Source organism: Brachyhypopomus gauderio, chromosome 14 (assembly GCF_052324685.1).
Source record: "Brachyhypopomus gauderio isolate BG-103 chromosome 14, BGAUD_0.2, whole genome shotgun sequence".
Taxonomy (NCBI): domain Eukaryota; kingdom Metazoa; phylum Chordata; class Actinopteri; order Gymnotiformes; family Hypopomidae; genus Brachyhypopomus; species Brachyhypopomus gauderio.
In genome coordinates, this window is record NC_135224.1 from 11,212,957 (window position 1) to 11,236,696 (window position 23,740).

Consider the following 23,740-nt stretch of genomic DNA (forward strand, 5'->3'; position numbering starts at 1 on the left):
GTTTAATCTCTGCCTCTGTTTCAGCTAAATCTGGACCCATCAAACATGTTTGCAGCTCCTGAGTCCTGCTGTAAAGTTCTAAAGTGCTAATGCCATCGTGAAAGTTGGCACACACAAGTTGCTGATGCTGGCATAACAAGCTGTCCTAACTTATGCATATGCTCATGTATTCTTCTTTTCTTTAATCCTTTCTTTTAGTCATCTCTCCATCATCCTAGAACTTTGTTACTCCTTGATGGTTTAAACTACAGCTACTTGCTTTAAAGAGTCCACGGATACCTCATGCCTGTGGTTATGTTTCATACGGACTGTTCTCATCTGTTTAGACCTGTAATCATTCCTTTCACCCCTCTCTCCTCTGACAGGAACCCAATTATTGCCTTCTTGAACATTCAGGTTGTAGCCAGCAGATGTGTAAGAACAACACAGGTAGGGAGGGAGAAGAGTTCAAACACACAGCACTTGTCTGTCCTGTTCTCCAGCGCTCCATCAATAATCAGACACCCACTGCTTCTTTCAACTTCTGAAATTTGTGAGCAACAATAATAAAATCACAGACATTCAGCTGTTAGTCCAAACATATACTCACAGCAGCCTAACGCTACGACAGAAACCCACTAATTGTAATACCATTTCACCCAGCACAATGACACAGCTGATGACCCATTATTCACTGAGCTTTCATCCATGCATCATCCACCTGAAAAATAATTAATGCTATTTAAATTTCTAGACTACATCCACCAAATCTGATAAACATGTCTGCGTTTCATTCTGATTCCATTTGTCTATGTAACCCTTCTATGTTTTTTATGCCTCTGCACAGGGTTCCAATAGAAGGCCATTGCTTTTCAAACTTGGTAAGAAGGATGTCTTCGTGCTTTCTGTAGACCTTCAACTATTGACCCAAAGTGCTACACATGAGGGCTGTTCATCATAACGGCACACATCTATCTAATTCTGCTCTGGCTTCTTTCATCTTCCCGTCCTCTGAGAGAACCCTGCTGTCTTTCAGCAATGTATGTACTGCTAGTAGGTCCAGTGGATACATTCATCTTTTGATCCAAAACACATGCCTGCATTCTTATAGCACAACCATAGTCAACCCTATAAATTTTCATGCTAGGTAACCCCATCTTTCCAGAGCCTTGTAATGGCCCCAATTGGGCCATTTTAAAGTCTTAATCCTTTGATCAACCATAAAAGATTGAATAACTCCATTATATAGTAAACAATGATCATAATACAATGAGCAAAACTATATGCATTACAGTTCAGTATGTCCAAGAAACATATGAGGCCAGTGTCAAATATTGTATCACCTCATGTTGCCATCACTAAATGATCCTGTAATTTTGGTGTTATCAATTATTTTGCCGTTATCTGGACTTCCACAGTGGGTTACTGTGTGCGCATGAGCCGAGGACAAAGCTCTTGTGGGTTTGACAGTGCAACGGAGTTCGGGCTGAGGCAGTGAATTCGAGCTGAGAGAGGAACAGAAAAAGACCAGCCTTTGGAGCAAGGACTTCGTTACGACACCAACCTATAGTGAATCTGCAATCATCTGCCAAGAAACGCATTGACAAGATAAGTGTGTGAAACTTTAGTAGCAAAGTGAAGGGAACGAAAAGGAAGCGTCTGCGCTCTTACGGTTCAGCACGCTGGACAGCGCACCGCACGCACGCGCCTCGTTCGACTTTTGGAGTTAATTTTTGTCTGTAAGAAGAAAACAACAAACGGCACATGAGGAATCATGCGCGTTATAACGTGTTTACTATCATCGTGGCTAGACATACTTCGATAAGACTTCTGGAGTGAGAAATGGACTTTGCGGAAATTCTGGTTGCCTTGTTTATCGTTGTGATCGCGGTTGTCTCTTTGCTATCGAACTTGCTGGTGTTACTATGCTTCATCAACAGCAGCGAGATACGCAAACAGGTGCCAGGGATATTCGTTATGAACCTCTCATTCTGCAACATACTGATCACCATCGTGAATATGCCGTCCACTTTGGTGGGGATTATAAGAAAGCAGCAGCCTTTTGGGGATTGTCTCTGTCACGCAGTCAGCTTTCTAGAGACATTTTTGACTGCCAACACAATGCTGAGCATGGCAGCCCTCAGTATAGACCGCTGGATCGCCGTGGTCTTCCCGCTGAGTTACTCCAGTAAAATGCGTTACCGGGACGCCCTGGTTATGGTATTTTACTCATGGCTCCACTCACTCACATTCTCCCTCATCGCGTTGCTTTTCTCCTGGGTTGGTTACCACCATGTTTACGCATCCTGCACGCTGCATCTGCTCGAGGAGACCGCGCGGATTAAGTTTACCGTGTTCACCGTCGTGTACCACGCCACCAGTTTCATGCTTTCGCTGCTGATTTTGTGCGTCACATACTTGAAGGTATTAAAAGTTGCACGCTTTCACTGCAAGAGGATTGACATTATAACCATGCAGACCCTCTTCCTACTGGTAGACATACATCCAAGGTATTTATATTACTTTATGTCTTGATGATTTTAGTATCGGGGTTCTGTTGCGTTTGTCTCTGTCCAATTCCGTTGTGTTTCTCACAATATTTCACGCTACTTCTTCTAGTGTTAAACAACGCTGTATTGCGGAACAAAAGAAGAGGAAACAACGCGCGACCAAGAAAATCAGTATTTTCATTGGCTCATTTATTATCTGCTTCGCTCCTTATGTGATAACCAGGTATGTATCGTTAAAAATTTAAGCAATTGAATATTTCGGGAAACATCACATTGTTGTTGTTTTAGGGGTTCATTTACTAAATTTACACTGTGCCCAATTTTGATCGAATCGTTCTAAATTAGTTGCACTCCTAAGTGTCTGTAAAGATTCTTTTGCGTCATGTAACTGAACGACGAGGTGACGTAAACTGCATCATAAAAATTTGTGTTTCTTAGAATAGCCAGCTGATGTGCACCAGTGGTGATAAGACGTAGGCCTATAAATAGTTACAGTTACTCTGGTGATTTGCACTTGATGACGCCTGGAGCGTGCTCGAAGGACCTAAAACAAGCTTTGTTTACCATTTTCTTCACTGCTCCTCCTTATATCTCTGTGATATTTTCCATGTTTCTGTAATGCCTGCTGTATTCTTATCTCTGACCTAGAAAGAAAAAGGCACATAGACAATAAGACTAACTAAGTCATAAATAAACACTCACATACATACAAACATGCATGCATGCATTAATAAACAAGTAGGCAATAAAACTAAGACTAACACAAATAAACACTCACATACATACAAACATGCATGCATGCATCCAAAATTCTTCATGAAATTCTGCTTTCTAGATAATAATTTTCCAGCCTCTAAATGTATTACTGAACTACACTGAATACATTTTGGGTTTCCCATTATAGGGAACCATTTGTATATGTATAATATAAATAAATATATAAATAACACGAAAGATTGAGCCTTCTGCACAAGACATGAACATCCTTTTAATGTTCCTGCGGTCTTCAGACCGTCTACTGAGATCTTCAGACCGTCTACTGAGATCTTCAGACTGTCTACTGAGATCTTCAGACTGTCTACTGAGATCTTCTTGCTCTTTGCTTCATAGGCTGGCAGAGCTACTTCCCTTTGTGGACATCAACCGCTACTGGGGCATTTTCACCAGGTGTTTAACATACAGCAAGGCTGCTTCAGACCCCTTTGCGTATTCCCTCTTGCGGCAGCAGTACAGGAAAGCCCTGGTAACAGGGGCCAACCGCCTTCTGAAACGTGACTTGTACCCTTCTTCTGGACACAACAGCTCACTGGACACAGAAAATGAGTACTGTCTCCAAAGAATCAGTTAATGGCACTTGCAAGTGCTGGAAAATCCCAAAGCCTTTGAAGTCAAAGGAAAGAGAGAGAGAGAGAGAGAGAGAGAGAGAGAGAGAGAGAGAGAGAGAGAGAGAGAGAGAGAGAGAGAGAGAGATTGAACAGGGGATTGGAGAGGGGGTTATGATGAAAAGCAGTTAGCTGCAGCTGGAGATGTTGACTCCTTGACTCCTTAAGGTATATGCACCAGATATTGCTGATAAACATGGGCAACAGTAAAGGATACGTGACTAACTGGCCTTGTTTTGTGAGTAGCCACACACACACACACACACACACACACACACACACACACACACACACACACACACACACACAAGCACACGCACATGCACGCACACATGTACACATACACACATGTACACACATATACTCACACGCACGCACGTACATGCACGCATTCACACACGTACACACACAGACACATATACACATACATACTCTCTCACACACACACAAACACATACACAGATACAGATAAACATCACAGATGAGAAAAGGATAAAAGAACCTCAGTGGACATTGCTGCCACTCTAGTAAGCACTAAACCCTTTTTCCAAGATTATCAAATCATTCTAGTGAAATCTTCTTAAAAAGGTGGAATTCTGGAAAATATTTATTGAACCAACATTATGATCACACTTATTGTGTGAATGGTATCAGCAAACCTCACAAGATGAAAGTGTATTTTCCATTGACATTTGTTTGTTTTTTAATGTGAACATCATTGTTCATATACTTGTGAATTCACTCATTCGCAAGCATCTTGGTCACTGGATTATATTCTACTTTGTCATTTTATCTTTGCTAATAGTTATATTAAAAAGCCAAAGTTGAAAATCACAGTATAGTACCTATAATATTGAAACTGAATGTACTAGATTCTTGTTACAGCAACACCATTGTGGATGCCAGTTCTGTTTCTAAAGGTAAACAAGTCAGATTTTTGATGTAACTACTTTGCACAATATATGGATTTTGTAGTGTACATTACATTGTTTTAAAACAATGAGACATGTGGGGTGAGAAATTAAGAAATACTGAAGTAACCAAGAAAGTGCTTTATACAGTTGTGTTTGTGCCAGATTTGTTGAAAATGTACCGTCTTGTGAACATGGTGCAATAAATTAGAATATACATTATTGTGTCATTTGAAGTAAACTATGGTTTTTCTCAACAAATACATGCTCCCATTAAACAATAATATGCTTGTAGTTACACTGATTTTAGCCAACATCCCTATAGTAAAACAACTACCTTTTATTTATTAACCTGTTAATATATGAACCAAAAGAGGGGTGCTAAGAGGATGTTTATACTGTTCAAATAGCACGTGATGCCATCTGGAAAATAAATTAACCTAAATGTAGACTAATTCTTATTATATGAACAAATGCAACATGGATATGGAGTTTTATGTTTTTGATTACTTGCTTGTTTTTGTTTTGAAAACGTTGTCGGGCATATAAGTGAAAGCGATGACATTATCTGCGATTCGCCTTTAGTCTTCTTGGCACGCAGGGTCCTGGCTCCGTCATCCTGGAACTATGAGGGCAGTTTTACGACAGTTTACTGTTCCACTGAGTTACTGCTGCAGGGTTACAACACACGCCACAGATTCCTGAACGCTTTCGCCTGTAATTGTTATTCTTGCCATGTTGCCATGGATTTTAGACTGCACATAACTTCAAGATACCATTCGGAAAAAGAAACGATTTTTCGTGTTTAATGAGTGTATTCGGAACCACATATCTCCATAAAACCTTTTTTGCAGACACATTTAACACGGTTCTGAAAATAGTAAAATATTTGATGTATTTCGTTGTTGGTCTGGGCTGTTTCCTGGCCAGACCAAGCGACTACAGATGGCAGTGATTAGAGAATCAAAGACAATGTAAAACAGCGTGAAAGGGCTACTGTGCACTTCGTTAGCACATGAAGGCACTTTCTCATAGAAATAATGACGACAGTGGTCCACATGTGTGTTGTGGGTCTATAAACATTTCTCCTCTTCTTGTGCCAAAACATCGCGTCATCTTGGCGCAATCAACCGGCGCAACAGTGTTTGCCCTTTGCACCAAAACAGAAAAGACGTAACTACGCAGGAATGACAATGTTTCTAAAACAAAAGTACGAAACTTCAGAAAGTGGACACCATAAGTGGCAACACATTAGCGTGTTTCCTTCCTTTATTCCTGATTTATATCCAGTGTAATCTGATATTGCAGCACTGCATATGTAAAGCCATCCTATCTCCTAAAGTTTCTCACTGACACTGTGGTGGGCGCTGGACTACAACCGTGTACTGATCGCCTGGATATAAAACTGGCAAAAATGATATCTTTACGGATATGTCTTATGCTCCCAATACTGCTGACAGCTGTTTGGTGTTCCACGCAGCGCTGTGAACCGGGCAACTATTTTCAAGGTTGGTGTTCTTAAAATCACGAGTTGTTCCGCCAATACTATATACTCAAAAGTTGAATCACTGACACTGATTGTGTTCGCCGTATAGAATGAACATAAAAACCGCCACAATGACACTTAATCTGCAATGCTAGAAACGGATAACCTAATAGATGTTGTGCTATATGCAGGTGGCGTCACACAGGTTTAACGTATCTCCTTTCATTTATAGTTTTTAAAAGGCAATCCAGTGTTTGTAAACAAAGCAGGTAACCTTCAATTTTGTTTCGCAGGACAATGCAGAGTTCAAGTAGAGAAAAAGCGTGAGTGAATACTTCTGTTCGTTCTGTTGCATGGGTTGTCCTGCGCAAAATATGTTTTTTTTCCGTTAAGAATATCAATTGAATAACGCTGCAAGTACGTTTGTTTATTAACAAACAGCATGCTTGTTGATTAACTACCAATATAAGGGACATTTTATACACTTTATGTACTTTATACTTTACAAGATATTGTGGCGAAGAAGGACCAGGAAGCGCAGTTTCTTCTAATCAAAACGCTGTTTTATTTAATACGCACAACGACAGAAAAGGGACGGAACGTAAATGGGGGGAATAAAGGACATGCATTCTACGAGGACGATACACACATTTAGACGAAGTGATGAAACTAAAAAGACGACAAAACTAAATCACGAATCAATTATTAACAACTATTTACAACATTAAGTGGAAGCACGTGAAGGCGCGTTCAGCGTACTTGTGCTGCTCTGTTTTCTCAACTGGTCCCCACCGTAGACTCCGTGGCGAATGCCATGCGGCCCAATATGGACCACGATAGTGCTTTGCGCCATTCAGGCCTGATACAGTGCGTCTCTCAGGTGCTCGTTCGCATCTCCGGGGCTCTTTTATGGCGATTGGAGCACAGGGCAGCGCCCCTTTCTGCTGTGTGGATTGTACAGCGCATGCACGCCACTGGCCATAGTAGCTGTCCCTGGCATGTGAGCTATTTCTGGCTAGCTGTTCTCGTCTGATCCCGGTGGACAGCCAAACACAAGCTCTGAAGGCATCCTGAGCTTGCTGCCGAAAATCAGAAGGTCAGCAGTTAACCTGGTTGACTCCTGAACAGCAGAGCGGCCCACCAGTAGGAGCTGAGGCTGGTAGCGGTGCCGACGGTGCTAGTGTTGCAAGGTGATGATGCCAAGCTGAGTGGTGAACTGGAACTGCCCACCAGGCCACTGCACTGAGGATGGAGCAGCATGGTCTGTGTTTTCTGGATGCCCAACAGGTCGCAGACCTCAGCCACAACTGCTGACTCAAAGTTATACCCCTGGACCCCTGTGGAGCTTCTCTAGCACCCCAAACCAGCAGAAGAACTCAACCACTAGCTGCTCCACCATTGTAGTGTTGTGGTCCGAGAGCATGTACGCCTCAGGCCACTTGATGAAGTAATCCTTCGCCACGTGGACATATGTCCTGGAGATCCAGCAACTGGCTCTGAAGCTGCATGTACCGGTTCATGTTTGCTGCAGTGCCATGATGCTGAGGATGAGCTCTGCTCTGTGTTTCATCGATGGCTGCTCTGCTGGGCTGGCTGCTGTGGTCAGCCGCAATCGCCTCCTTATCTCCTGTGCCAACTCTTCCCGTGCAGCCTTCTTGAACCAGGTGTTCCTGCTGAACCATCACGCACAGCTCCTGTCTGTCAGCCCACATCTGCTCTCCCTTCAGCCTCCGCCTCTCCCAGCTAGATTGCTAGGTCAGCACAGCTAGGTTGCTAGGTCAGCACAGCTAGGTTGCTAGGTCAGCACAGCTAGGTTGCTAGGTAATGCTTGTGGCAGATCCACAAGCTCCTGCTTAACACCGATAGAGCTGCGTTGGTGTCAAGCGTCCAGACACAATGGCAGGACTCCACTTTCAGGTGGGTTGTAGAAGAAATGCGTGCCATCTCTGCCATCGTCTCTCAGCAGGTGGCAGCTGGACCCTGAAGCTGAGCCTTGCCATGCGGTTTGTAGTCATCCCCGCCCAGCCACAGTGCTCTTGACTGACTGGATACACCTTAGAAGGGGCAGACATGATGCTCAGTACCTCGTTCCTCTGGGCCGCGTCTTCTTCACCATCTGCCTTCAAGTCTGTTGCTTGATTTCTTTCAGCTCGTCAGCCACGTCTTTTTCATGACTCCAATACATCAGCAGCCATTTCAAATGAAAACACACTTTTTGCATAACAACAATAGGAACGGGGTTAACAAGGGGACGTGATGGTGGTGGTGGGGGTGATGGTGATGGTGGTGGTGGTGGTGGTGGTGGAAGTGGTGGTGATGGTGGTGATGGTGGTGATGGTGGTGGTGATGGTGGTGGTGGTGGTGGTGGTGGTGGTGGAAGTGGTGGTGATGGTGATGGTGGTGGTGGTGGAAGTGGTGGTGATGGTGGTGGTGGTGGTGGTGGTGGTGGTGGAAGTGGTGGTAATGGTGGTGGGGTGATGGTGGAATTGCTCGTAATGGTGGTGGGGGTGATGGTGGTGATGGTGGTGGTGATGGTGGTGGTGGTGGTGGTTGTGGTGGTGATGGTGGTCATGGTGGTGGTGGTGGTGGTAATGGTGGTGATGGTGGTGATGGTGGTGGGGATGGTGATGGTGGTGGTGGTGGAAGTGGTGGTGATGGTGATGGTGGTGGTGGTGGTGGTGGTGGAAGTGGTGGTAATGGTGGTGGGGGTGATGGTGATGGTGGAGGTGGAAGTGGTGGTGATGGTGGTGGTGGTGATGGGGGTGGGGGTGATGGTGGTGGTGGGGGTGATGGTGGTGGTGGTGATGGTGGTGGTGATGGTGGTGGTGGTGGTGGTGATGTTGGTGGTGGTAATGGTGGTGGTGGTGGTGGTTGTGGAGGTGGTGATGGTGGTGGTGATGGTGGTAATGGTGATGGTGGTCATGGTGATGGTGGTCATGGTGGTGGTAATGGTGGTGATGGTGGTGGGGATGGTGATGGTGGTGATGGTGGAAGTAGTGGTGATGGTGGTGGGGGTGATGGTGATGGTGGTGGTGGTGGTGGTGGAAGTGGTGGTAATGGTGGTGGGGGTGATGGTGGTGGTGGTGATGGTGGTGGTGATGGTGGTGGGGGTGGTGGTGATGGTGATGGTGGTGGTGATGGTGGTAATGGTGATGGTGGTCATGGTGGTGGTGGGGATGGTGATGGTGGTGGTGGGGGTGATGGTGATGGTGGTGGTGGTGGTGGTGGTGGAGTGGTGGTGATGGTGGTGGGGGTGATGGTGGTGGTGGTGATGGTAGTGGTGGTGGTGGTGGTGATGGTGATGGTGGTGGTGATGGTGGTGGTGGTGGTGGTGATGGTGGTGGTGATGGTGGTGGTGGTGGTGGTGGTGGTGGAAGTGGTGGTGATGGTGGTGGTGGTGGTGGTGGTGATGGTGATGGTGGTGGTGATGGTGGTGGTGGTGGTGGTGATGGTGGTGGTGATGGTGGTGGTGGTGGTGGTGGTGATGGAAGTGGTGGTGATGGTGGTGGTGGTGGTGGTGGTGGAAGTGGTGGTAATGGTGGTGGGGTGATGGTGATGGTGGTGGTGGTGGTGGAATGGTGGAATTGTTCGTAATGGTGGTGGGGGTGATGGTGGTGATGGTGGTGGTGGTGGTGGTGGTGGTGATGGTGATGGTGGTGATGGTGGTGGTGGTGGTGGTTGTGGAGGTGGTGATGGTGGTGATGGTGGAAGTGGTGGTGATGGTGATGGTGGTGGTGGTGGTGGTGGTGGAAGTGGTGGTAATGGTGGTGGGGGTGATGGTAATGGTGGTGGTGGTGGTGGTGATGGTGGTGGGGGTGGGGGTGATGGTGGTGATGGTGGTGGTGGTGGTGATGGTGGTGGGGGTGATGGTGGTGGTGGTGATGGTGGTGGTGATGGTGGTGGTGGTGGTGGTGATGGTGGTGGTGGTGATGTTGGTGGTGGTAATGGTGGTGGTGGTGGTGGTTGTGGAGGTGGTGATGGTGGTGGTGATGGTGGTAATGGTGATGGGGGTCATGGTGGTGGTGGTGGTAATGGTGGTGATGGTGGTGGGGATGGTGATGGTGGTGATGGTGGAAGTAGTGGTGATGGTGGTGGGGGTGATGGTGATGGTGATGGTGGTGGTGGTGGTGGTGGTGGAAGTGGTGGTAATGGTGGTGGGGGTGATGGTGGTGGTGGTGATGGTGGTGGTGGTGATGGTGGTGGTGGGGGTGATGGTGATGGTGGTGGTGGTGGTGGAAGTGGTGGTAATGGTGGTGGGGGTGATGGTGATGGTGGTGGTGGAAGTGGTGGTGATGGTGGTGATGGTGGTGGTGGTGGTGGTGGGGGTGGGGGTGATGGTGATGGTGGTGGTGGTGGTGGAAGTGGGGGTAATGGTGGTGGGGGTGATGGTGATGGTGGTGGTGGTGATGGTGGTGGTGGTGATGGTGGTGGTGGTGGGGGTTATGGTGGTGGTGATGGTGGTGGGGGTGGGGGTGATGGTGATGGTGGTGGTGGTGGTGGAAGTGGTGGTGATGGTGATGGTGGTGGTGGTGGTGGAAGTGGTGGTAATGGTGGTGGGGTGATGGTGATGGTGGTGGTGGAAGTGGTGGTGATGGTGGTGGGGGTGATGGTGGTGATGGTGGTGGTGGTGGTGGTAATGGTGGTGGTAATGGTGATGGTGGTGATGGCGATGATGGTGGTGGTGGTGGTAATGGTGATGGCGATGATGGTGATGGTGGTGGTGGTGAGTGATGGTGGTGGTGGTTGGTGGTGGTGGATGGTGATGGTGGTTGGTGATGGTGGTGGTGATGGTGGTGGTCGTTTCCTTGACTAGTCCTCATCTTGGGTCTCATGGTGGCAGGCAAAATATTCATATTCTGGAAATAAAATATGTCGGCTGTAGTGCATACTGTAAAGAGGCTTCCTGTGTGAGAATGACATTTAAGGCAGATTCACTGTGCTAATTTTTCACCCTGGATAGTAGTTATGCGATATGTCAAAGTAGAAAAAGAAAAAAGATTGTAGTAGTGAACTTTCTTTTTTTAAATGAGATTTTTCTGAAAGACAGAATGGAATCTTCTTTTAGGGACTCACCTCGCATAGCTGTCCAAATGATTGATTACACTATAAATTATTTATATATTCATTTAAAAGATGAGATTGGTACTGAAGAAAGTCTAAGTTGAATCCAGGTCAGTAATAATATACGCAATAAGTCCCAAAATACTTGCCAAATTTTTAAAATATGATTTCAACACAGTTCTTACTCATAATAAGAGCTCAGTATAAAATCTATGAGCACTGCATTGCACATGGGGCTTTCTAACACACAAGGACTTGAACTAATTGTACTAATATGCAAAATATGAACTAGAAAACAGCCTGACAACCCTAGAGGAGCTGTCGCTGTATAAGCCATTATCATTTCTCTGCCTCCTGCTTAAACAGAGCCATGGTGGTAAATGTTGGCACAGACTGCAGACATGTTGGCTCGTAGACTGTACTATCACTGAAATCATGTGACCAAGCATCAACTCTGTTTTGATGGTCAGCTTCTAGTATCTCAACCTGTGTCCTCTTTTTGTTTGTTTTTGCATATTGTTGTTTATCTTGTTGTTTACTCCAGCCGAATGCACGGATGTGGCGCTGGCCTACTGCGACGACATGCCCTACACCAAGACCACGTACCCCAACATCCTGGGGCAGAGGAGCCGTGCAGAGGTGGAGCAGAGCACCGAGTACATGCTGCTGAGTGTGGTGCACTCCCTACTGGGCGGGGAATGCACGCCGGACGTGCGCATGCTGGCCTGCTCCGTGGTAGCGCCACGCTGCGAGGGTCACAAGGTCGCCAAGCCGTGCCGCAGCACGTGCGAGGCCGTGCACAAGGCCTGTGACCACGCCTTCGAGGGCATCGGCATGGCCTGGCCCTACTTCCTGGACTGCGACCGCTTCTTTGTCAGTGAAGAGGAGGGCTGCTATAATCCCTTGGAAGGCCTGCAAGGTAATAAGGGGAGGTGGGGCAAGGTAATAAGGGGAGGAGGGGCGAGGTAATAAGGGGAGGTGGGGTGAGGTAATAATGGGAGGAGGGGCGAGGTAATAAGGGGAGGTGGGGTCAAGGTAATAAGGGGAGGAGGGGTGATGTAATAAGGGGAGGTGGGGTGAGGTAATAAGGGGAGGTGGGGCAATGTAATAAGGGGAGGTGGGGTGAGGTAATAAGGGGAGATGGGGTCGAGGTAATAATGGGAGGAGGGGCGAGGTAATAAGGGGAGGTGGGGCCAGGTAATAAGGAGAGGTGGGGTGAGGTAATAAGAGGAGGAGGGGCGAGGTAATAAGGGGAGGTGGGGCGAGGTAATAAGGGGAGGTGTGGTGAGGTAATAAGGGGAGGTGGGGCGAGGTAATAAGGGGAGGTGGGGCGAGGTAATAAGGGGAGGAGGGGCGAGGTAATAAGGGGAGGTGGGGCGAGGTAATAAGGGGAGGTGGGGCGAGGTAATAAGGGGAGGTGGGGTGAGGTAATAATGGGAGGAGGGGCGAGGTAATAAGGGGAGGTGGGGTCAAGGTAATAAGGGGAGGAGGGGTGATGTAATAAGGGGAGGTGGGGTGAGGTAATAAGGGGAGGTGGGGCAATGTAATAAGGGGAGGTGGGGTGAGGTAATAAGGGGAGATGGGGTCGAGGTAATAATGGGAGGAGGGGCGAGGTAATAAGGGGAGGTGGGGCCAGGTAATAAGGAGAGGTGGGGTGAGGTAATAAGAGGAGGTGGGGTCGAGGTAATAAGGGGAGGTGGGGCGAGGTAATAAGGGGAGGTGGGGCGAGCTAATAAGGGGAGGTGGGGTGAGGTAATAAGGGGAGGAGGGGCGAGGTAATAAGGGGAGGTGGGGTGAAGTAATAAGGAAAGGTGGGTAATAAGGTGTGAGAGGTGGGGGGATGGGTAATAAGGGGAGGTGGGGTGAGGTAATAAGGGGAGGTGGGGCGAGGTAATAAGAGGAGGTGGGGTGAGGTAATAAGGGGAGGAGGGGCCAGGTAATAAGGGGAGGTGGGGCGAGGTAATAAGAGGAGGTGGGGTGAGGTAATAAGGGGAGGTGGGGCGAGGTAAGAAGGGGAGGTGGGGTGAGGTAATAAGGGGAGGTGGGGCGAGGTAATAAGGGGAGGTGGGGTGAGGTAATAAGGGAAGGTGGGGCGAGGTAAGAAGGGGAGGTGGGGCGAGGTAATAAGGGGAGGTGGGGCGAGGTAATAAGGGGAGGTGGGGTGAGGTAATAAGAGGAGGTGGGGTGAGGTAATAAGGGGAGGTGTGGTGAGGTAATAATGGGAGGTGGGGCGAAGTAATAAGGGGAGGTGGGGTGAGGTCATAATGGGAGGTGGGGTGAGGTAATAAGGGGAGGTGGGGTCGAGGTAATAAGGGGACGTGGGGCCAAGTAATAAGGGGAGGTTGGGCCAGGTAATAAGGGGAGGTGGGGTGAGGTAATAAGGGGAGGTGGGGCGAGGTAATAAGGGGAGGTGGGGTGAGGTAATAAGAGGAGGTGGGGTGAGGTAATAAGGGGAGGTGTGGTGAGGTAATAATGGGAGGTGGGGCGAAGTAATAAGGGGAGGTGGGGTGAGGTCATAATGGGAGGTGGGGTGAGGTAATAAGGGGAGGTGGGGTCGAGGTAATAAGGGGACGTGGGGCCAAGTAATAAGGGGAGGTTGGGCCAGGTAATAAGGGGAGGTGGGGCCAGGTATTAAGGGGAGGTGGGGTCAAGGTAATAAGGGGAGATGGGGTCGAGGTAATAAGGGGAGGTGGGGCAAGGTAATAAGGGGAGGTGGGGTCGATGCAATAATGGGAGGTGGGGTGAGGTAATAAGGGAACGTGGGGTCGAGGTAATAATGGGAGGAGAGGCGAGGTAATAAGGGGAGGAAGGGTGAGGTAATAAGGGGAGGTGGGGTCGAGGTAATAATGGGAGGAGAGGCGAGGTAATAAGGGGAGGAAGGGTGAGGTAATAAGGGGAGGTGGGGTCGAGGTAATAATGGGAGGAGGGGTCGAGCATGTGCTTGGTGCACTGCCGTCATATTGTCACCTTTGTATTATCTACCATACATGTTCTGAAGAAAAGGCCAAACCCTTAGGGATGCTTGCATTTTATATGCATCTGTTAGATTGTTATAGGAATAACATTTGTAAGTTGTAATACAAGCACGTTTTAAACTGGTTATAGAAGGTGGCTGTAGCTTATCTTGTATTCCGCACGTGTCAGGTCATTCTAATTTGGTCTCTTCCTGTGTTTGGGATCCTGGTGCAATAAGCTAATAAGGTTGTGTCCTGTCACTAGGTCTGGTATTCAATTACCAGAGATGCCCCAGACATCCTTGCGCGCGGGTCCATGAGAACACAATTGGCTTTGCCCTAATTGGCCAGGAAAGGTGTCTTATTGTGTCTTTAGAGTCCGGGTCGATTCAGAGTGAGGCGGACCAATTCTGTGTGCCCTTTACATCATGTATACCGAACCAAACACTTAGCAATCTCTTCCAAATGTGTTCGGCTGTCCATCTAGATTGTGTCAGTTTGTAAAAAAAATAATATTGACAAACAAATCCAAGACGTTGCATTCAAAATTCATTTCACCTGACATTTCAACATGGTTTCCTTCAAACCCACACAAGACAGATTGATTACAGTACATGTATTAAAATACACATACTGTAATTTGCATTTGAAAATCATGCTTTCCATTAACATTCTTATTAAATTCTGTCATTTAAAGGGAGAGAGACGATTGCAGAGGCCAATGTTCCTACAGAGGAGCCCTCGACAGTAATCAAGTTCACCTATCACTCCAACACACAAATGCTCAACATCCTACGGAAGACAGCAGCACAGTGCTCACACATTTCTAGGACATACAGCATTGGACAGAGTTTTGAAAAGAGAGACCTGCTGGTAATTGAGTTTTCCAACAACCCTGGAAAGCATGAACTATGTAAGTAGGAAATATATTAAAAAATATATATTTTGTGAGTGAAACGTGAAGCAACAGTAATAAGGCGACAGTAAGACACAGTAAAATATGAAATCTGACTGTCAACTAGATGACATCAACTAGATGACATCAACTAGATGACATCTTTTTCTCCACAGAAATAGCCCAAAGCTGCGTTGCACTTCTAAGAATATATTATAAAACCATAGCTTGTTAAAAAAAGTCCAATTATCTGACCCGCAAAAAAGGACAACTTAAGTTACCACACCAACAACAAAGACCTAACTAATCAACCCCACTTCTCTCCCCACCTCTTTCAACTCTGTGTTGGACAGTGGAGCCTGAAGTGAAGTACATTGGGAACATGCATGGGAACGAAGGCGTGGGCAGGGAGCTGCTCATTTACCTAGCCCAGTACCTGTGCTCGGAGTACCTGCTGGGGAACACTCGCATCCAGACCCTCATCAACACCACACGCATCCATCTCCTACCCTCCATGAACCCAGACGGCTACGAGTTAGCCTTTTCTGAAATGCACGGCAGAACCGACTCAGATTACGATGAGGTGAAAGATTCGTTCTCTTGGTGTTCTACATAACGGTAGCGTTTGCCGTCAATGGATTTGTGTGACTGTTAGGAAGAAATCTAGGTACTCGTACTCCACTTTGACTCCATAATCGTACGATTTAAATGTCAGGATTGCTGATAATTACTGCATACATTTCTTCAACTGCATTTCTGCCTTGTGCTCCTACCTTACTTTGAAGTAGCTTGTAGGTCATATAGTGGTGTCACCCAGTTGTAATGCTGGAGTACCCTGCCACAATATTCAAACTGATCCTGAATCAGTTTTTGAGTCTTTTTAGTCTATCACATATGGTTTTGAAGTATGTAAATTACTTCATAACATATAACTTATTACTTCATTCATAAGTCTATTATTACACTTAAAATGTGTAGAAATGTACTTCTAAAATGTACAGTGTAAGGGATTTGGCAGTATTTGGCCACAGAGACATCTCCAGTGTTCAGTAGTAGTCTGCCAACACAGCGGGGATCCACTTTCCTTGGTAACACTCAGTAGTACTACACTTAATGACATATGAATATCCTGGAACAGAAAAGCTATAGGTGACAGAGATGATAACATATGTGAAAACATATTTGAATTCAATGTGCAAAAAAATATATAATAAATAGGTGTGTTTCACAATTTTATGTTGACCAGTGTAATTAACAAGGCCTACATGAGTTTACAGTGGAAATACCAGAGAAGACAAATACATGGCTTTGTTCAGGGTAGCCAAGTGCAGTCATGGGGTTTTGCAATGTTTCAACCTACTCCACTCTAACACACCTTGACCAGTTAAGGACCTCAGGTGGCATCTGAATGTTACATTTTGTGTGTTGGAACCAAAGTTTGCAGTGTGCACATGAATTGGGCACTCCTGCGTTAGTTCAAGAGCTTTTAACTTTGTCCCTGGAGATGTGCAGTCGGTCCTGCACACCTGATCTGGCTTATCGGGTGTTATCAAGCCCCACGTGAGCTGGATCAGGTGTCCTGAAACAAGGATGACAAGTAGATGTGCAGGACAATGGATCCCCTGGAGCAGAAAACTTCTACTTCAGGACATGTTTTGGACAACATGACTTTATCTTTGCCAATGACAGTACAGATCTTATGTTTCAGCTGCTGTTTGTAGTTAATCCTGTGTCAGGCATTTTTACAGAAAACTAACTTTCAATGTCCATGAGAAAGAAAACTACAAGTCGTTTAGAGGTAAACTACTGAGGTACACAGGAATTTCACACAGTTGTTTACCCGAGGCACATTTTAATTGCGTTTATTGGTGGCTAGATACATTAGAAGAAAAGTCTTCTCCAGGTAACAAATACCACTTTGTTGTATTAAATCTGCAGGATGCCAGATACAGTGGGGATATCAGTGGCCGAAACAATGCCCAGAATATAGACCTCAATAGGAACTTCCCAGACTTGACCTCTATTGTGTACATCCGGCGTAAACTCATGCGTTACCGCACTGACCACATCCCCATCCCAGACTCGTACTGGGCTGGTAAGGTACGAATCCTCAAGTTTAAAAAGAAGTACAATTAAAACAACAAACAGCAGTAGAAATGTATTTACCATATATTGCTTTATCTTAAATGAATACTTTCAGCCCAGCAGAGCCTAGTGTGTGTGTGTGTGTGTGTGTGTGTGTGTGTGTGTGTGTGTGTGTGTGTGTGTGTGTGTGTGTGTGTGTGTGTGTGTGTGGGTGGGTGTGTGTGTGTGTGTGTGTGTGTGTGTGTGTGTGTGTGTGTGTGTGTGTGTGTGTGTGTGTGTGTGTGTGGGTGTGTGTGTGTGTGTGTGTGTGTGTCTGGTTTGTAAAGGTTGCTCCAGAGACATATGCTGTCATGAAGTGGATGCGATCGATTCCCTTCGTCCTGTCGGCTAACTTCCATGGAGGAGATCTGGTGGTGTCCTACCCTTATGACCTGTCCAAGCATCCTCTGGAAAACAACATGTTCTCTCCCACTCCAGATGAGCAGGTAACGCCTGTCACTGCAAACACCGCAGCAAGTTCTCTGCTTCCATCAGTGAGCAGCTCTTTATCTAAGCACAGCTCGATCGGAAATAAGATCTGAATCCGCAATATTACATGTCACATTTGTATCACAGGTATTCAAGCAATTAGCCAGAATATATGCAGATACCCATACCACAATGGCCAGACAGGACTCATACTGCAAAACCAGCTTTGCTGATAAAGGGGGCATTGTGAACGGGGCTGAATGGTACAGCATCGCAGGAGGTAAGTGTGGTGAATGGTAAAATATGCAACCCTTTTACTACACATTATAGTACAGACGCATATTTTAATTATGTATTCAGCTGAATTTGAATAAAGGTTTGAATAAGTTACATAAATAGTTGAATAATCTAGATTTATGCATTACAGTTTGGGGAGAGAAGGTTGATGGTGGCACTGGAAGTGCTGGAATAGTATTGATAACTATTGACCTTCTCTTTTATGGTAGGAATGACAGACTTCAATTACCTCCACACAAACTGCTTGGAGATAACAGTACACCTGAGCTGTGACAAGTTTCCCCCAGAAGAAGACCTGCACACCGGCTGGCAAGACAATAAAGAGGCTCTCCTGCGCTTTTTGGAGTCGGTGAGACTTGTATCAGTACAAATTGTATATCTCACTGTGTAAGTATTTTTCTTGTAATCTGAGCTTTGTGTGATATATTTCTTAGGGGTATATTTGACTATGAGTAACATGTCCAGCCTATGTGTAAGTCCATCTTTTTCATTGGTCAGTTTTTTTCCTCTGTATTCCAGGTGCACAAGGGAATCAAAGGTATTGTGAAAAACGAAGATGACCACGGCATTAAAGGAGCCACTGTGTCAATCAAAGGGATCAGGCATGATGTCACAACAGGTATTAATGCAGTTTCCTGCTACAGGTCGCATCAATATAAAATTCATAAAAAAAAAACTATTTGGGCATTCTTCTTGTATACTAACCTACTTATTTTCTATCGGCAGTTCATTATTTGCTGAGACTGTGTTATTAGCTTCTGTCACAGCATGTATTTTCTCCCCGTCCCTCAGCTGAAAATGGAGACTACTGGAGACTGCTGACCCCCGGCATCCATGTTGTGACAGCCTCAGCACCGGGTTACGCCAGAGCTGTGAAGAAGGTTCGCCTTCCTGCTAACATGCAGGGGGCTGGCAGAGTGGACTTTGTGCTTAAGAAGACTCCGGTCGAGCCCGATGACTTGAAGATCCCATCCACGGGTGCTTATGAGCGATTTGACCCTTTTAACCAGCTGGAGCACTACTACAAGAGGGAGACTGAGCAGGGGGAGGAGGAGAGGCAGGAAAAGCCCTGGTGGTGGTCATACTTCACCCGTGCTAGTAACCAAAACCCTGCCTGGCTCCTGAGAAATTAGCTCCATCTAGTGGTCTCACAATATCTTTGCAGGTTATTCTTATGCACACTCTTTCCATAATTTAATGTTATATGAATATAAGCTATATGTGTTATATGCTATAACACAACAAACTATGTGGTGTTTAGATAAAATCACTTGTGCAAAACCTTAAAGCACAGTCTACCAGATTTGCCATAGACCAACCAAATAAAACTATTGTATTTCAACCCGAGTTATAAAAAAAAGTCCATACAACTATGCCCTGTAAAATAAAAAAAAACTTCTTAATAAAATTCATAATCTTCAAGTCTTCTGATAAGGTTAATAAAATAGCACAAATTTAAAAGCTAATTAAATGTTTAATTAAATGCTAAATAAATGTCAGCTGATATCATGATATCAGGTTTTTTTCTCTCCACACAGGAAGATGAAACCCTTTATACACCGTAGTTCATGAGCAAAACACACATGAGCTCATGAGTTCATGAGCAAAGCACTACAAACATGACTTGGTTCCATCATCTGCTGGATGATGGTCACAGAGGAGTGATGAGTGGATGGTAATGACAGGACACGTTGATAAGAGAGAGAAGTATTGGTTGAGTTAAGGTCCATTTAGTAGAGTTAAGGTGTATTAATATCTGTTGATATTAATACACCTTAAGGACATCTTGGCTGTCTATGAGATGGGCAGCAATTGTGAGGTAGAATATCTTGTGAGGTAGAATACCGTCCACTGAGTTGTACAAAGCTCAGCTGTCAGTTATTCTAGTGCCTCTAACTGCAGACTTTTAGTGAGACTGAGCCATTTTTAAATTGGTGGCTCATTGTGACTGATTTAAAACATGCAATTTGAAAATAATACAGTACTCATGGATAAGGCTAATCTGAAAGCGGAGACACCGAACGGTCTGATTTCCAGAAGGCTTGGTGCATCACATGAAAGTAAATGATGTTTCATCTGTCCCACAATCCAAACATCCCTCTGTGAAGCAGCTCATCTCTGTGCTAAAGAGACACTTAGAAGCAGGAGGGTGATTGGAAGAATCGATGCGTCTCCATTAGGGTCCCCAGATATGGTAAAAAGGAAACTGGGGTCAGAGCGAGTGTGCACTTCAGGATGTCCAGAAAGGCCCCTGTAATCTGAAGGGCTTGTTTGTGTTTGTCTGGGCTCATATGGCTTGACCGAGTTCTTTAGAGGACCCTAATCAGGGAAAACTGTATATCCCTCATTTTACTGAGATAAAGAATTTTGAAGTACTATGTAAATATTGTTAAGGTTTCAAAACACACTCCCCAAGTCTGCAGGGTCTATATATGAAATCTAAGCTGCAAAAGCTCATTTTTAAATCACGATTTCTCTGATGTCTGATGTTTAGCCCCACCTACTTACATTGCAATTCTCTAGCATGTTTCAGGTCTGAGTGGTTAAGGAACCGGTCTGGTGACCAGAGGGTCATGGGTTTGATTCCCAGGCCCTAGGCCATGACTGAAGTGCCCCTGAGCAAGAGACTTAATTGCTCCCCAGGTGTTGGGATAGGGCTGCACACAGCTCTGGGCATGTGTGCACCCTTAGTGATCACTAGTGTGTGTGTGTGTGTGTGTGTGTGTGTGTGTGTGTGTGTGTGTGTGTGTGTGTGTGTGTGTGTGTGTGTGTGTGTGTGTGTGTGTGTGTGTGTGTGTTCTCACTGCACAGATGGGAAATTGTGAAGGACTAGTTTCGCTTATTTAACCAATAATCTCTATATGTCGCAACAGAAACAGCCTGTTAAATTCTAACTGTACATGCACACCAGCAGCAATAAAATTGATGCTTGGTTGTTGGTATTTCCAAGCAAATGATGCCAGACTGTGTGATCAGGTTGTATTCATTCATACCCTTACATTAACAGAAGTAGGTCTATTAGGACTATTTTCGTCTCTGCCTCAAATGATTTGCTATAACTTAAACATAAACACACACACACACACACACACACACACACACAAATCAGATTCTTTTTTTACCAAGTCAGCAGCACTCCTGCTAAAGAGCTAACTGGGGAGAAATGGGCATCTACTGATAAACACTGTTGGATCCAAATGGAAGTCAGAACCAGCACTGAAATGTTATTGGCCACTTCAGTGGCCCCCAAGCCTGGCAAGTTGCTCTGAATTTGCTAGTCTAACCATAGATGACATTCTGCCCACAGACTAAATACAGCACGTTTTGAATTCAACCGTAATGAAAAGTGCTCACTTGTAAATTTTGCTTCTCCGAAGGGGCTGGGGAAGCCTATGTGGAGTCATGGCCCACAGCTGCCCACCACTGCCCACCACTGACCACCACTGACCGCCATTGACCACCACTAGCCACCACTACCCACCACTGACCGCCACTGACCACCACTGACTACCACTGACCACAACTGACCACCACTACCCACCACTGACCGCCACTGACCACCACTGACTACCACTGACCACAACTGACCACCACTACCCACCACTGACCGCCATTGACCACCACTACCCACCACTGACCGCCACAGACTACCATTACCCGTCACTGCTCACAGCTGCCCACCACTGACCGCCACTGCCTACAGCTGCCCACCACTGACCACCACTGCCTACAGCTGCCCACCACTGACTGCCACTACCACCACTGCCCACAGCTGCCCACCACTGACCGCCACTACCCACCACTGCCCACCGCTGCCCACAGCTGCCCACCACTGACTACAGCTGCATAATTTAAAATACCTTTTGTATCACGAAAAGCAATTTGCAAATAATATAAAAATATATGCAAACATAACCATGTAACTTTCTTATTATGAAATCTCAAGATTTTAGTTTAGGTTTAAAAGAAAGCTATGTAGCTTATACAGATTCCAAAATAACTTTAGCATATTAATAAGCCTCATTTTCAAGCACATTAAAATACATAATCAATTCTCATGTCATTTGAGATGGTGCGCATTTATGGAAATTCTTGAGGTAATAGGTTTTCCTTATGGATTATAATATAGAGAAAAAAGATTAGGTTTTGTTTTAGGATATGTCAAACATTTTCTGTCCAGAAATTTTAGTTACATACTGAGCATTCCTAACTGGCTAACTCAACAACAAACAACTCAAAGGTTGTAGGGAAACACCAATAAAATTAGTGAAATAAGATTAACAGCATCATTTAGCAGGTTGTAAATTATCTGGGTAAAGGTAAGATTAGGTGATACCACCATAAACCTTTAGACTGAGTAAGCCAATATCAGACCCTTGCATTTCTTAAACTATATCTTAGCCTTGCATTTGCCATTTATTAGTGACTTAACACACAAATAGCATTTCAAATTACAATACTGGAATAGTAAGACATAACTTGTGCATTTTATTTACTTCAAATCATTGTATATTAGAGCTATTATTTTGACAGCGACAGATAATTAGCTCGAGAGCGTTTTTTAATAACGAACAGCAGGGGACGCTGTTGCACCACATTTAAATGTACCACATCATCAACTATGCTTGTTCAAGACTCATTTGCTATGCTGTTCAATAGTTTCAAATGAAGCTATTATAATTAGACCATAATGTACAGCAATCTCATTGTTGCAGTGAAATTACAAGCTCTCCAATAGAATCACAAAAAGAAGATGTAGCTATTAGCCATCTAGTACATTTTATAATTTTTACTTTTTATTATTAACATATTATTTTACCCTAATAATGAACAGTTTGGATTTCGTAGACGCTATCAAACTAGGCAGTAATATTTCACATTCGACTAGTCAGCCATGTTTAATGTGGTCACATAACACCACATTAGCGTGTCTAAACACCTGGTAAACAAAATCAGCTTACTCTTCCAGTTAAATCATCCTTTCAGATGATTTAATAAGATATGGTCATCCAGGCCTTAAGAGTATTTTTCCAGATTCCAGAGTGTTCCTGATTTCAGATACACCTCAGGTGTACTTGGGAATTTGTAGGTATCGCTGACATTTTCAGTTTCTAAATCTGGAATGAATAATAATATAGTTTATGATAATAATTCTGTGGGTATTAGTTAGAAAAGTCAAGTCAATACCTCTTTTCCTTTTGCTGAAAATGTATTTTATATCTGCAATGCAAGGAACTAAAATAACTTATCTTCTGGATAAAACGTCTTATATATATATATATATATATATATATATATATATATATATATATATATATATATATATATATATATATATATATATATATATATATATATAGCACCTGATACATTATGTAGGCCTGTTATCCACCAGTCATAGGCTTTTTCTCAACCCGATCTATAATTTATGTAATGTTAACCCATTAAAACCATGTGCATAGGCCTATTTGATGTTTTATTAATTATTAAGTTATTATTTAGGATTTCCTGTGAATCCAGGCCTCGTTCTATTTTGGCCTGAGTGGTAATTGTTAATAATGATAAAGATTTGCATAACTCCAGTGTAGCAAAGCTGTTGTAAATAGATTAGCTTTTCAATGTGAATGACAGGGGTAATTCACTGTTAAATTGACATAACCGAACGAACTGCATTCAGTTCGCTACAATTCACTGTCGTCTTCCATTCATTCG

At 44.9% G+C, this 23,740-nt stretch overlaps 2 protein-coding genes across 2 annotated transcripts; both read left to right on the forward strand.

The window, feature by feature from the left end:
• Nucleotides 1-1,463: 1,463 nt before the first annotated feature.
• gpr78b (G protein-coupled receptor 78b) lies at nucleotides 1,464-4,937 on the forward strand. Its single transcript, XM_076972910.1, has 3 exons — nucleotides 1,464-2,489; nucleotides 2,599-2,712; nucleotides 3,600-4,937. The coding sequence occupies exons 1-3, from the start codon at nucleotides 1,822-1,824 to the stop codon at nucleotides 3,835-3,837; spliced, it is 1,020 nt and encodes a 339-aa protein (XP_076829025.1). The 5' UTR covers nucleotides 1,464-1,821; the 3' UTR covers nucleotides 3,838-4,937.
• An 890-nt stretch (nucleotides 4,938-5,827) lies between these two features.
• On the forward strand, nucleotides 5,828-20,990 carry LOC143475243 (carboxypeptidase Z-like). Its single transcript, XM_076973024.1, has 11 exons — nucleotides 5,828-6,290; nucleotides 6,562-6,591; nucleotides 11,874-12,248; nucleotides 14,981-15,196; nucleotides 15,532-15,761; nucleotides 17,117-17,278; nucleotides 17,590-17,748; nucleotides 17,879-18,011; nucleotides 18,238-18,377; nucleotides 18,548-18,647; nucleotides 18,821-20,990. Exons 1-11 carry the CDS (start codon nucleotides 6,197-6,199, stop codon nucleotides 19,159-19,161), a joined length of 1,980 nt encoding a protein of 659 aa, XP_076829139.1. The 5' UTR covers nucleotides 5,828-6,196; the 3' UTR covers nucleotides 19,162-20,990.
• The last annotated feature ends 2,750 nt before the right edge of the window (nucleotides 20,991-23,740 follow it).

Excerpts from the sequence above, each read along its gene's own strand:
- LOC143475243 (XM_076973024.1), top strand. The coding sequence starts at position 6,197 with ATGATATCTTTACGGATATGTCTTATGCTCCCAATACTGCTGACAGCT. Across the intron at positions 17,749-17,878 it reads CTCCCACTCCAGATGAGCAG|GTATTCAAGCAATTAGCCAG; the intron begins GTAACGCCTGTC and ends TTTGTATCACAG. Across the intron at positions 18,378-18,547 it reads TCCTGCGCTTTTTGGAGTCG|GTGCACAAGGGAATCAAAGG; the intron begins GTGAGACTTGTA and ends TCTGTATTCCAG.
- gpr78b (XM_076972910.1), top strand. The coding sequence starts at position 1,822 with ATGGACTTTGCGGAAATTCTGGTTGCCTTGTTTATCGTTGTGATCGCG. Across the intron at positions 2,490-2,598 it reads CTGGTAGACATACATCCAAG|TGTTAAACAACGCTGTATTG; the intron begins GTATTTATATTA and ends TACTTCTTCTAG. Across the intron at positions 2,713-3,599 it reads GCTCCTTATGTGATAACCAG|GCTGGCAGAGCTACTTCCCT; the intron begins GTATGTATCGTT and ends TTTGCTTCATAG.